The 14,032-nt window shown below is 38.1% G+C and overlaps 1 protein-coding gene across 1 annotated transcript in view; it reads right to left on the bottom strand.

Annotated features, from left to right (window-relative positions):
• Window positions 1–12,051, bottom strand: part of LOC149071795 (uncharacterized) — a 28,094-nt gene extending 16,043 nt beyond the window's left edge. The window contains exons 1-3 of the mRNA XM_089247778.1: window positions 11,967–12,051; window positions 10,984–11,172; window positions 4,791–4,994 (exon numbers count right to left, since the gene is read on the bottom strand). Of these exons, the coding sequence (XP_089103904.1) occupies window positions 4,791–4,994; window positions 10,984–11,098 (319 nt within the window). The 5' untranslated portion in view covers window positions 11,099–11,172; window positions 11,967–12,051. The remainder of the gene's footprint in view (window positions 1–4,790; window positions 4,995–10,983; window positions 11,173–11,966) is intronic.
• Window positions 12,052–14,032: the final 1,981 nt, after the last annotated feature.

The raw sequence follows: 14,032 nt of genomic DNA, 5'->3' as shown, positions 1-14,032 counted from the left end.
CAATGGCCGACCGATCCTCAATTCACTCCGCTCGATGAAAGTGAAGATAAATTTCCATCTCGACGCCGTAGACGCTTGCTTCGAAGTTCTAAAGAGTCCTTTTGATGTCCCCCAACTCACGGCACACCAGGAACCGTTAGCTTAGAAATGGTTACGCCGGGATATGATGTAATTCCGGAGCTCCGTCAAAAGACGTCTTATCGCTGTAGAATCCATTGTCGGTAAATTTTTACCGTCGCTCTCTACCGAAAACGGCTGCGACACAATTGCCACTGTACACGTTACGGCAAAACACCTATAACTTGGACACCAGAGCTCATTAATGCTTTTGATGACACAAAACTCACAGTTAGAGAAGTATTTCTTTCGGCACATCCGAGGCCCTTTTCCCCAATCGCACTCATGACAGATGCCAGCAACATAGCTATCGGCTCAGTGGTACAGCAACGCGTCAATGATAGCTGGCAGCCGCTCGGGTTTTTTCCCCGCAAACTGAGTGATACCGAAAAGCGATAGAGTGCTTATGACCGCAAACTCTAGGCAATTTTTGCATCAATCCTTAATTTCGATATTTACTGGAGGGTAAACCTTTCACGGTATTCACAGATCATAGGTCGTTGGTGTTCGTTTTCAGTCAGAAAGCCGACAAGCTTTCTCCTACACAAATTAATCAATTAAATATAATTTCTCAGTTTACAACTGATATTCGTCATATCGAAGGAAAAAGCAATATGGTAGCGGATGTTCTCTCGCTGACCTACTTTTTCCTTCTTCCATGAATTACGACCTCATCGCCGAAGCACAGAAGAATGACCTTGAACTGAAGCAGTGGCGTGAAGGAAATATACCATTTTCACTCGTTCTTCAACAGCTCCCTTCCCCATCTGGAAAAAACACAACTTTTTTTCGATACCTCTACTTCTAAACCACGGCCGTATATCCATCCCTACACGTTATATCGTTTGAAAGTGTTCAAAATTATTCATCTACCTGCGCATCCGGGTGTTAAATCCACTGTTGAAATGATCATCGACAGATATGTGTGGCCGAACAGGAAAAAAGACATCCGACATTGGGCTCAAGCGTGCATCGCCTGTCATAGGTCAAATTCATTGTCATATCAGCCCTCATATTGGACAGTTCGTATCTCCATAACGATGATTTAGTCACGTGCACATCGACATAGTGGGCCCGCTTCCGTAACAGAAGGTTTTCGATACTGCCTCACTTGCATAGATCACTTTTCAAGATGGCCCGAAGCCATTCCTATAGCAGATATTACTGCTGAGATTGTTGCTAAGGCTTTCATACATATGTGGGTTGAACGGTTTGGAGTACCAGAAATGATCGTTACCGATCAAGGCCGACAATTTCAGAGTGATCTATTCCGTTCTCTCGGGAAACTACTGGGGATCAAACAAAATCGTACCACTCCATACCATCCGGAAGCGAATGGTTCGTTGAAAGGTGGCATCGCGTTCTCAAAGCCGCGATCGAGTGCCATTCCTCAACGGATTGGGTGGCAGTATTGCCAATCGTTCTTCTAGGACTAAGAGCGGCATGCAAGCCAGAACTGGAATGCTCCACATCTGAACTGGTATATGGTGAACCTATCAAACTCCCTGGCGAGTTCTTCTCAGCTTCCAACACAGATGTCAATGAGAAGCAGTTGCTCACTGAGTTACGACAACACTTTTTGAAAATTCGACCTGTCCCAGCGTCTGTCACCATAATAAATCCAAAACATTCATCCATAAAGAACTTGATCATTCCACTCATATTTTCCTTCGCAATGACGCTGTCAAGAAGCCGCTGCAGTGCCCATATGATGGTCCGCTATGAAATTATCTCAAGGCGCAATAACACTATCACCATCAGATGAAAAGGAAGAAACGTATATGTGAACATTGCACGGGTGAAACCAGCGCATATTGCCACTAACAGTGACAGTACACACAGTGAACCCATTGCGACTCATTACGGCAGAGCAAGTCATTCCCCGAATCGCCTCATTTTATAAGTGCATGTATAATTCCGTCCTTATATGTGTATATACATATATATATTTTTTTTTCTTTTGTTGTCAATAATTAGTTCGTGCGATCCGCACTGCAAGGGGTTACTGTGGCGCTGCGATCGTTAAGTGAAAGTGCGTGCTTCCGGGGATGAAGAAAAGAATTCATTAGTCTTGCTTCCCGCGCTCGACAAGGTTGCACCACCTTCGTACAAATAAATTTCTTGTTATCTATTTTGTTGTTTAGTGAAGCAACACCTTTATTTAAGATTTTTAAAACACAGTTACAAAACCTTTAGGGGCTAAGCAAGCTTGTGAGCCCACAATACAATATTCGATACATATCTGTGAACGTAAATAATAACGAGAGAAAGAAAAAAAAACCACACACACACACATATACACTGTTGGCCACCCAAATTGCAACACCAAGAAAGACAAGAGATATCGCAACAATATTTATTTTGTAGATAACATGTTGACCAAGCATCAAATGATTAAATTTATACACTTCTGTGAAGTGTGGTTCCTGCCAAAATCAGTAGCCAGTGTAGCCGCCATTGTTGGAGATCACCGCTGCCACACGCCTCGGCATTGATTCAAAGAGACTTTGGATGTGTTCTTGGGGTACAGCAGACCAAGCAGCTTCCACGCGTTGCCAAAGTTGATCTGGTGTGGCAGCTGGGGATGTAATCTGGGTCAATCGTTGAGCAACCATGGACCACATGTTTTCTATCGGCGAAAGATCCGGAGAGCGAGCTGGCCAGGGAAGCAATTCAATCTGGCGATTGACGAAGAACCTTTGGACAATGCGTGCCACGTGTGGTCGCGCATTATCCTGTTGAAATATGGCTGTGGGCAAGCCCTGAAGGTAAGGAAGGACAACTGGCTCCAACACCTCGGAGATGTAGCGCTGGCTTTTTAAAGTACCGGCAATGCGTACTAGAGGAGTGCAGAGTGATATCCAATACCGCCCCATACCATAATATCCGGTGCAGGACCAGTGTGGCGGTGCATAACGCAGCTGTTCAGCATCCTCTCTCCACGGTGTCTCCAGACTCGAATCCGACCATCGTGGTGTTGCAGACAGAAGCGTGACTCGTCAGTAAAGACAATTTCATTCCATTGTGCCGTCCACATACTTCTTTCATCGCACCATTGGCGGCGGAGACGTCTGTGGTTCTGCGTCAAGGGTAGACGAAGCAATGGACGTCTTGCGGACAGACCACTCTGCTGTAAACGGCGTCGAATGGTACGCGCAGACACTGGATGATGCGGTACAGACTGAATGTGCTGTGCTATGGTTCGTGATGTGGCTGAGCGATCCGTCACTGCCATACGCACAATACGGCTGTCATCACGTGAAGTGGTGCACTGAGGTGGATGCGATCGAACACGTCGGTCCGTCGTACCCTCCTGCATCCAACGATCACATATCCGCATTACAGTTGTTTGGTTTCGTCCAACACGACTACCGATTTCCCTGAAAGATAATCCACAATCTCGGTAGGCCACTATCCTTCCTCTGTCGAACTCGGATACTTGATCAAAAGATGATCGCTGTTTTCTACGAGGCATAATTGATCGTTTTTTTGAAAAAACCACAAGAAAAACACAGTTGCCGTACTTCAAATCGTCGAAATCTCCAAGCCTTAAATAGCGCTTTGAAGTGGCGCCACAGGCGCGCGTGATGTGCGTCTGCGCTGAAATTCTAATCATTTGCATATCTCACCTCCGCTAATGCATGTTGTAAATTTCATATTATTTGCATGCTTCCTTCAGGGTGTTGCATTTACGGTGGCCAGCAGTGTATATATACACATATGTATATACACATATAAATACAACGCCACAACAGGCAAGATGCCCAACGAGGTGGCTGAGAAAAAGTAACACCAAAAAATAAGTGGCAACAGGAATGGAGTTGATAGAGAAAAAAATGGCATTTAGCAGTGCATGCAAGACAAAAGAAGATTACATTACAATATCAAACAGATAATTTAAATCTTCTTGAGTTAACAACTAATACTTTAAATTAATAAAAAAGGTGTACATGAAGATTGTTCACTTATTAACTGAGGAAGTAAATTAAATATTTTGGGAGCTAAATAAAGGAAAAATTTTTGGAAACGAGTTTCATTGGGCTTTGGTACCAATATAGTATGACGTCTAAATTGCATTCCAGATTTATGTAATTTCAGATTGAGATAGCCACTTCTTTTATAAAACATTTGTAAACTTTTACAAACGTAGAAATTTTGTAGAGGGAGTATCTTGAATTTATTGAAAAGTGGAAATGTATGCGTGAGTTTATTTTTACTCTCATGATACGGATGAAAGATTTCCGTGTGACAAAAAGTGAAGAAAGATTGTTGAAGTATGTCCCACCCCAACATGTAATGCCGTAACTGAATCTAGATTCTACCAACGTAAAATAAAGACGTTTTAAAATGGAAATCGACGCGTAATAAATAATCGGAAACGACGCGGGTTTCCAGAATCGGAAATACGACGAACTATGTCCACACCCTAAGACATTTTCATTACGAAAGAGAGGCTGCGAGCCCGGAACCCACACCGGAAGAAGGTATTAAAACTAGAGTGATACCATTAGATTTGTGGTCACACACATCCGTAGAAATCGAAAACACTGATATATTCTGAAATGTTCCTGAGATATTAGCATTCAAATCATTTTGCGAGTGCAGCCAGTCTCGTCAGATGTCTTAAATGACGTATTCACGTCAAAAAAAGAAAGAAAAAAATTTATACTTACCACATGAGTTATTGTGTCGTTGCCATTTTCCATCATAATCACATATTGCAGTAGTTGAAATAAGCAGCTTATCTGATTTACGAGGAAAAATGCATTTTCCAAAGCACCTGGTGAATGTTGGATATGGAAGTCTGCCCTCACACCTGTACAGTACGGACGTTTTTTCAAAACTATTCAAAACTGACTCAACAGGTGAATCACAACCTAAATAATTTTTGAGAGTAAAGAAGTGTTACGAGAAAAAAATTAATAAGTTGATAATAATAATTCAAAACAATTATGAATTACAATAGGTAGAACAGTGATTCGCGTGAAGGTGCCTTCGAAACACACTTCAGCCAGCAAATGTGCATGTTTTATTCTTCATGTGTGTGCGCTCAAGCACTTCTCTTATATAGTATCAGACACGTATTTTTGCTTATTCTCGTAATGCTGGGGGCTTTTTGTTTAGAAATATTCAAGATGCAAATTTGTGGAAAATACCTCAACATACTGCTGATTACAGCAAGTAACTTGAATCACAGCTCACTACATTGCAGAGATTTCTCTGGATTATATTCTATTTATTTACAATAAACCCAGAAGGCATGAAATGCACTTACACTGGAAAGGTTATAATAAAAATTAAAACAGTGATGAATAAATAATAAAAATAATTATATAAAATAGTCAGAAGGGAAAACACTTCGTATACGAAGCCAGGTCGATATCCTGAGTAGCGGAAGAAAATTTTGAGTAGGATACACATAAAAGTTCTGATGGCAGACTATTCCATATTCTCGCCACACGGCATTTGAATCCGTGGGAAAAGTAATCTCTTGTAGTTGTTGGTATTTTTATTTGGAAGCTATGTCTGTAGATTAACTTGTCTGTCTATGATTTCGAAGAAAGGTTCTCCCGGTAGTAGATAATAGTATTTGTAGCACATCTTCGGATCTGCAGCGTTTCACTGCTATTCCAGTGAGTGCAAACCAAGAAATTTAATGCTCTCTCAATCTGACCAGCCGCTCATGCCAGCTATTCGTTTGGTAAAGGAGCTCTGCGTCTTTTCAAGGAGCTTAATTTTGTAAGGGTTCCATACTTGCGGACAGAACTCCATAGTGGGCGAACGTACATGCAGAAAGCATATAACAACGTATACGCATCACACTTGCGGTATGCCATACATAACATGTATAAAATTCTGTTAGCTTTGCAGACTACACCATGATAATGATCAGCAATATCCAAGAAGCGGCTCATTGCAATACTTAAATCCACACATGTATTTACTAATTACTGTTGCGTTTTATTTCCTAGTTGATAATATTTAGGATCGGTAGGCCTGCCTATATGCATTGATACGTTTTTTGATGATGGAATAGAAAGTTTATATCGACAACTCCACTGAAAAAGTTGTTGGCATGAAATTCTTAGGCCCCTAGTGTTTTCTACTGGAGAGAATAACTTCATGTTATCAGTGAATGGCAATAGAGAGATGGGTGACACAGCCTGAGTGATATTGTATAAGTGAACGAAATAAATAATATCGGGTCCGACTATGCTTGGCACATTATATTTTCTGGACTTTGACATTGGCCACGCGAGCGTAATGAACTCTGTCTGATAAAATTGTGAGAACAATCCAGGTATTGTTATCAGGAACATCCGTGTCAGCTAGCTTCCTCAGTAGCAGCAATCTGATTACTTTATCAAATGCCTTTTGGAAATCAACGTAAATTACATCAATCTATTGTCCTGAATCGATCGTACTCGCCCATACATCATGACAAATCAACTGCTACACTAACAAGGTTCGGCCACGAATGAAACCAAAATGAATTGAGGGGATTACGCCCATCTCGACGGCAAATGGAAGTAAATGATTGTTCTGTCTCTCGAAACTTTTGCAGGATATATCGGTTAACGATACCGGGCGATAATTATTCGGATCTGCCGTGGAGCCTTTATTCCTATAAATTGGACTAATAACTGCAGTTTTCAGGGAACACGGAACAGATCATTAATCATAGAAGGATGTGAAGAAAGAGCTAAAAATGAAGATATCGGGTATGAAAGACGTTTGTAGAAACAACTGTGTATTCCGTGAGGACCCGGAGATGATCGACTAGGGAGAGAAGCAATAATGTCTTAATGTTGAACATATCATGCAATCGTCTGAAAGTTGAAAACATCATGAAAGAAGGGATGATCATCCATAAGGCCATAATAACAGCGGCCATAACTAGAATAGCTGAAGTTATATGAACAAGAAAATACGTTCGCAAAAACGTTGGATTTCTCATAATATTTCGTTATCGTTGTATCATTCACAGATAAGTGTTGGTATGTCCCGGGATACACGAAGTCTGCGATAGGCATCTTTGTAAAAAAAGTTACGATCTTGATTTTTACAGAGGTTGAAAATAAGTAAACTCTCTTTCTCCTGGACGTAATTTGCAAAGTTTCTAGCCACAGCCTTGTATTTTGCTTTGGCGGTTTGACTAGGTATAGCGGTTGTATCTATATTGCCGCCAAGCATGCAATTTCGTATTGTTTAGTCAACGCAAAACCTTGTCTTTTTTCACTAAATCTGATTTGATGGGAACATATTTTTGAGACCGCAGGGATAGAGCTGGCAGAGCATCCGCGGCTGAGATTGTTCCAACTAGTACTTGGTTTTGCTGATCTTTCACAATAGTTGATAATCTGCACTGTAATAGTTTATTTTTCATTGGCAATCTAATCCTATTGCAATATACAATGAGAAGTGTATCTGCAAGTGCGGTGGATTATCGCTGATGCAGAAGAAGGGAAGTGTATATACGTCGTAGACCTCTGAAGGATCGATAGCAAACAGAAGATCTAAAACGTTTTCCCTTCGTACGAAAATCGACCAACTGAACAAGGCCTAGTTCTACTAAGATTGACACAAACTGTGACTCCAATTCAGACAGAAATCTCCCGTTTATCTAATCAATTCTCCGAATGTCAAAATACCCGACCAAATTTACGATAAAGCACACGGAGCAGTAATGCTCGAGTTCTCTCCAGAACTAAGACAATGATCTAAATTTACATGTTTTATTTGGTAGAACGTATGTCATAATTACCCTGCACTTTGTTTTTTTCATTGGACAAAACACGTCACAAAATACAGATGAAAAACAAAAATACACAAAAATAAACAAAGATAAACAAAAATGAACATAAAACCACTTTGTAACCTTCAAGGGACTTCTTGTCCTTCAAGAAGGTCAAAAATAATTTATAGTATTAAATTTCTATTTATGCCAAAGCAATCTTCATACCATTTTATTATAATGTACTGTATTAATTTACACACGTGTACACGCGCACTAATTTAATTTCTATGTGTCACACAAAAAATGTATCATGAAAATTGCAAATTAAAATAATTATATTCTGTTCTTAGTATAATCTCTTCAAACTTTGATGATTAGTGATATCATACAAATTTGTGAAAATATACATATTTTTGAAAAATATCGCTATCCTCAGAATGAAACATGTACATTACAAAAAGGGAAAAAATCGTTTTCAATGTAAATATATTTATTGTATTAGTGTATGGAAAAACAATATTCTTCGCGGAACAAAATATATTGCAATTTAATCTCGTATTAGTATGATTAGTAGCTTGGTATTGATTCGAATTTGATTCGAACTTTTTTGAATAGTGTTTTATTTGTTTTTGGAACTTTTAGGTTACAAAACGTATACCTAAAAGGGCCGCTTTACCCCTTATATTGCATTAAAAAGAAGGACAGTCCTTTTGACTGCTGCTTCTTTTTAATGCAATATAATATATTTTTAGTGCGATGTAAATCATACTAACTTTTTACAATAAAGAATACCAAGCATTATCCCACGAGGTTTATTTGTTAATTTTAAGAAATTTGTATTTTCTCAGTTATACAGGGCGTCCATAAAATGACTTTTCAACTATAAATATGAAAAATTAGAGAACAACTGTGCACAAGTTTTACCATGAAAAAAGGATAGATAAACATTGCATTTACATCTCATCGTACATTGCTGCATTTTGATGATGTACACAGTTAAATTTCAAATTCCCTTTATTTGAGATTTTTACACACAAAACACTTAGGGGCTAAGCAAGCTTGTGAGCCCACAAAACAATATTCGATACATATCTGTCGGCATAAATAATAACGAGAGAAAAAATGAAAGAAAAAAACACACATATATATATATATATCACCAAGAAATAAGTGGCAACAGGAATGGAATTGATAAACAAAAAAATTTGGCATTTAGCAGCGTATGCAAGATAAAAGAAGGTTACATTACAATATCAAACAGATAATTCAAATCTTCTTGAGTTAACAACCAAGATTTTAAATTGACAAAAAAAGATGTACATGAAGATTGTTCACTTATTAACTGAGGAAGTAAATTAAATATTTTGGGAGCTAAATAAAGGAAAAATTTTTGGAAACGAGTTTTATTTGGCCTTGATACCTGTATAGTATGACGTCTAAATTGCATTCCAGACTTATGTAATTTCAGATTGAGATGGCCACTTCTTTTATAAAAAATGTTTAAACTTTTATAAACGTACAAGTGTTGTAGAGGGAGTAGCTTTAATTGATTGAAAAGTGGAAATGTATGCGTGAGTCTATTTTTACTCAGAATGATACGGATGAAGGAATTCTGTGTGACAAAAAGTGAAGAAAGATAGGTGAAGTATGTCCCACCCCAACATGTAATGCCGTAACTCAATTTAGATTCTACTAACGCAAAATAAAGAAGTTTTAAAATAGATTGGGAACATTTACTCCTGATAAAATAAAATTTCCTAATGTTCCGATTTAATTCTACACTCAAATAATTAATATGTGTTTTCCAGGATAGTTTTGAATCTAAAAAACTCCCTAAATACATAAAGGTGTCTACTCCATTTACAACTGTGCACATACAATCCGAGATACAGCCATCTGTCATACTATGATATTTTAGGACACCAAAATCATCGAAAGTACCAGAACCAAATAACATATATTTAGTTTTATCTATATTTAATTTCAAATTATTATTTCCAAACCAGATATTTATTGAGTTAACATCGTTTTGCATGTTATTCCTCAAGTTGATTGAAGAGCTTTCAGAGTAACAAAGAGCTAAATCATCAGCAAAAGCAGTGATTTTTCCTTTGAAATTAAAGTTACTGACTGTATTCGGAAGTATACGACGTACGTCCGAGATAGATGTATTTGGAGCAAATCTGTTCACCAGTATCCGACGGCTGTGAACCTACCGCAGCATCCTTAGGGGGCATGAAACCAAAGTTTTTAGTGGGTACATTAGTGGGTTGTTAGATTTAACAACCATAGATGTACCCACTAAAAATATTGGTTTCATGTCCCTTAAAGATGCTATACCACAGAATAAACAATGGCGCATTTATTACATTCCATGTGGTGATTGCCCTCTTGTTTATATAGGACAGACAAGGAGACCCATAAAAGCAAGATGAAATGAACACGCTCGCTGTGTTAAGACTTAAGAATGTGAAATATCGACCATCCCCGTTCACTTATGGTAAGAGGGCCATAGTTTCAAAGTTCAGTAAGCGAGATTTTTTCACAAATTCATGTCCACAGTTGATTTAGATTTCTACGAAGGCATACATATTCGGGCCTTCAAAGATACTCTAGTAAATGATAATAAATCTACACCCCCGATCGCAACAATATGGCTTAAATTCATTTCGAGAGAGAATTCTAAAAAAATTCGAATAGACCAATCGGGTAGCACTATTCTGGAAGCGTCCAATGAGGACGCTGCATTAGTTTCTCACGCAAGCTCACAGATTCATTCTGACCACGATGTTTGAAGTGAACAGACGTACTTTTTCCGTTGAGCAACCGAGCGTTATGATTTGGTATTCAACACAAGTGGGAAACTCGGTCAGCGTGAGTACTGGTTAAACATTTTTCCTCTGAAGACAACACCCATTGGTGTTGAAATGCATTCGGATTTTTTTTGTATTTTTGTGCATTTGCCTTATTTGTTGGTGTCTTAATGGATGAAAAGTGTCCCAACAATACAGATTTTATTGTGCGGGTCAAATGCAGATTTTTTATTTTAGTTTTAAAACCATATTTGCTGTGGCTATACCTATGTAGAAATCACTATCCTTTGGTTGAAAGGAAACAAAATCACTTACTTCTCATGATGTTTGTTCTGCAAATGGGAAGCTTATGTTGAAACTTTTCACTCGGTAGGCATTTATTGTAATAATATCCGTAAGTAATCGTTCTTCGGTTTTTGCATGACAACATACACTCGTCTCCGACTTCGCAAACTCCACCGCCCACCACTTCTAAATGATCTGGCAAATTGCAGAAAGGGACAACTGAAATGTGTAAAAAGCACATTGGTTAAATTGAGAATATTGGCAATGTATTTTTACATTTTCTAAAATCAAACACTAATAGTCCTTTGAGTAAAAAACTTCACTTTCTAAAGTTCGTCTCAGCATCAATTTCCAGAAAGTCTTTCTCTTTAATGTGTTGTGGGTTTAAAAAACAAAATCTATCTCTATATTGACACCCACTTGGAGGCTTTTCGCTGAGATGAGGAATCCAGGAATTCCCAAGCTTTTTTCATTTTTTAACCCGTGGGGACCCTTTCCCTAATCAACGATTATACGCCCCCCCCCCAGAGCAGTTTAACAAGTCTTTTTTCATAGTTCAAGCCCCATGTGCAATCAAGAAGGTTTAAGAACACTGGGGTAAATAACATTTGGAACAGTTTCGGTATAGGGGACAGGTTGGCTATTTTCAACGACTTTTTTTTTTCGCCACCAAATATGTCCAACGACCCGCATCAGAAGTCGCCAAGCCGTTAGACACATTACGAGAGCCGAAAAAAAAAATCGCCAGCATAGAAAACAATATGAAAAATATCATGAAACACAAGAGAAATGGAAACATAAATAACAGCTGAATTGAGCGAGCATAAAATTGCTAAAACCAACAAGCATAATTATAATAAAAAAATAATTATAAATGAAAACCCGGACTCTCTTTTCGGGAATCCGGGTTCTTATAAATAAACAACGGTAAAGTAAATAAATAAAATAATAACGATGCAGGGGCATCCTGCATGTAGAAAAGAATAAATATTGGAAAATATTAAAGGTACAACCTGAGGGAAAAGATATCCAAAATAATTCCAATTAATCCGACATACACACTACATCATATATACGGAAGGAAGAGAAAATATGAAGAACTATCCCACGCGGTTTTTCAAAACGCCACGGCTATAAGGTGGCGTCATTTAAAAGAAAAAAAGAGAGAGAATAGAATGGAAAAAAGAGAAAACCAGCTTGAAAATGGCAGTAAAACCCGTTTCAAAGACGCGCTAGGAACACGGAAAAACAACCACCAGCATCACTGCCTCGCAGAATTCTTCGAATATTCTGGAACAACGACAAAAAAAACCCAACATAACAACAACAAACCAGAGCGCGCCAACGATGGCAACTTTTCGCGGGAAAAAAAATCGCCAACTTGGCGTGTCCCCTATACCGAAGCTGTTCCTAACATTTTCCGGCTGGTGCCAGAATAAACGAAAGCCAAAAAAAGCACAAAGTGTAATCAAATGATGGAATCATACTCACCACATTTTGGAAACGTTCCCCATTGTCCTTCTCCACTGACCTCATAGCATTGAACCAGAGCGTCGCCAACTAGTTTCGATTCCCTACCGAGACATTTTACTTTGCACATGGAATTGATTTTTCTTGAGCACTCTCCATCGAATTCCATTTTACCAACTTCCACCGAATTGGGCATGTGACATACACGATCTACAAATAAATTGTAGGTAAAAATTAATGTCTACGGCCGGTTGGCCTTCAAACATTTCAGACATTCAGGGCCAAATCTATTTGTTCTATCATCACCAAGTTATACGGCGATACAAGGCCGTTGAAAGAGAAACTTACAGCATTCAGGGCTCGGTGTCCAGGTTGCATTTGCCAAACATAAGATGAACATTGCTTTTGGCACTATGACGTAACCTGTAGAACACACAATTTGGCATTGCGATCCAGACCTGGTTTGACACGTAGATGATAACTGAACAGATTCGTGCAGTTTTGGGCTCCCGCAGTCAGTCTCTAAAATTTGAAAAATAAACGGTTTTGTTCATGGATGTTATGAATTCCTCGGAAGTCATACTGAAGCAAACGAAATAAAGATTTACTCTGCTACAAATTAAATGAACAAAATTGATACTGTATGACTTCTACTGTACGATACTGTATGATATTGTCATTCTAACTTAAATACTCTCTTTCTATAAAACAAGTCAATGAAAAAGGATTACTTCTAACACCATAATACCTCCTCATTAAAACCTAAAATTTCAAAAAAGAAATATATGTATATATATATATATATATATATATATATATATATATATATATATATATATATATATATATATAAGAGTTCATGGTATTCGGATGTGTGTGATTATGTATATATGTATATATAGAAAAATGTACATTATGAAAATTTAATTTTTGTCGAAACTCACCAATACCAGCGCCACAGGCAGCTGTAATATGCAGTGTAGTGAAAACACATTGCAAAACATATAAAGATTGAAAATTTCAAAAAGAAAAAATCGAAGAATTCAAAATTGAAAAAAGTCGTAGCCAATGTCTAGGGCTCTCATCAGGGGTGAACAGTGTTCACTGAACACCCTGGCATTGGGTTAACACAGAACGTTTCTGAGAGCATTTCTTGGCCTCCATAGCCTAATAGATGCTCGATCCCTCGATGTTCTGCTGTAGTTCACTTGAATTCAAAAATGAAAATAAAAGCCAAAAAAAAAGTTTTCTGTCAAGTTGAAGAAAAAAGCAAAGTAGCAGTCATAGAAAAAATTATAAAATACAGTAAAACCTCGTTAAGTCGTCACCCTGATAATTCGTCACTCCGGTTAAGTCGTAATTTTTCTTCAGACCCTTCCAACTTTCATAGACCACAATGTTATTAAACCCCCGTTTACTCGTCGCTAATTTCGGTTAAGTCGTCACTATGAAAACGTTTGAGAAAGAGGAACAGACTATTTTTATGGCTCCCATTAAAAAAATAGCTTGTTAACAGCATTGTCATATGCTTGCTTAAAAGTCACCATAAAGTCAAATATACTCAAACGGAACAGTTTTAGTAACGAAAGTTACGCTGGGGAAGTTCATT

The sequence above is a fragment of the Pholcus phalangioides genome, unplaced genomic scaffold, assembly GCF_987345545.1.
Source record: "Pholcus phalangioides strain wild (caught in Gottingen) unplaced genomic scaffold, Ppha-v1.0 ptg000018l_1, whole genome shotgun sequence".
NCBI lineage: Eukaryota > Metazoa > Arthropoda > Arachnida > Araneae > Pholcidae > Pholcus > Pholcus phalangioides.
This window is presented reverse-complemented; position numbering and strand designations above follow the sequence as displayed.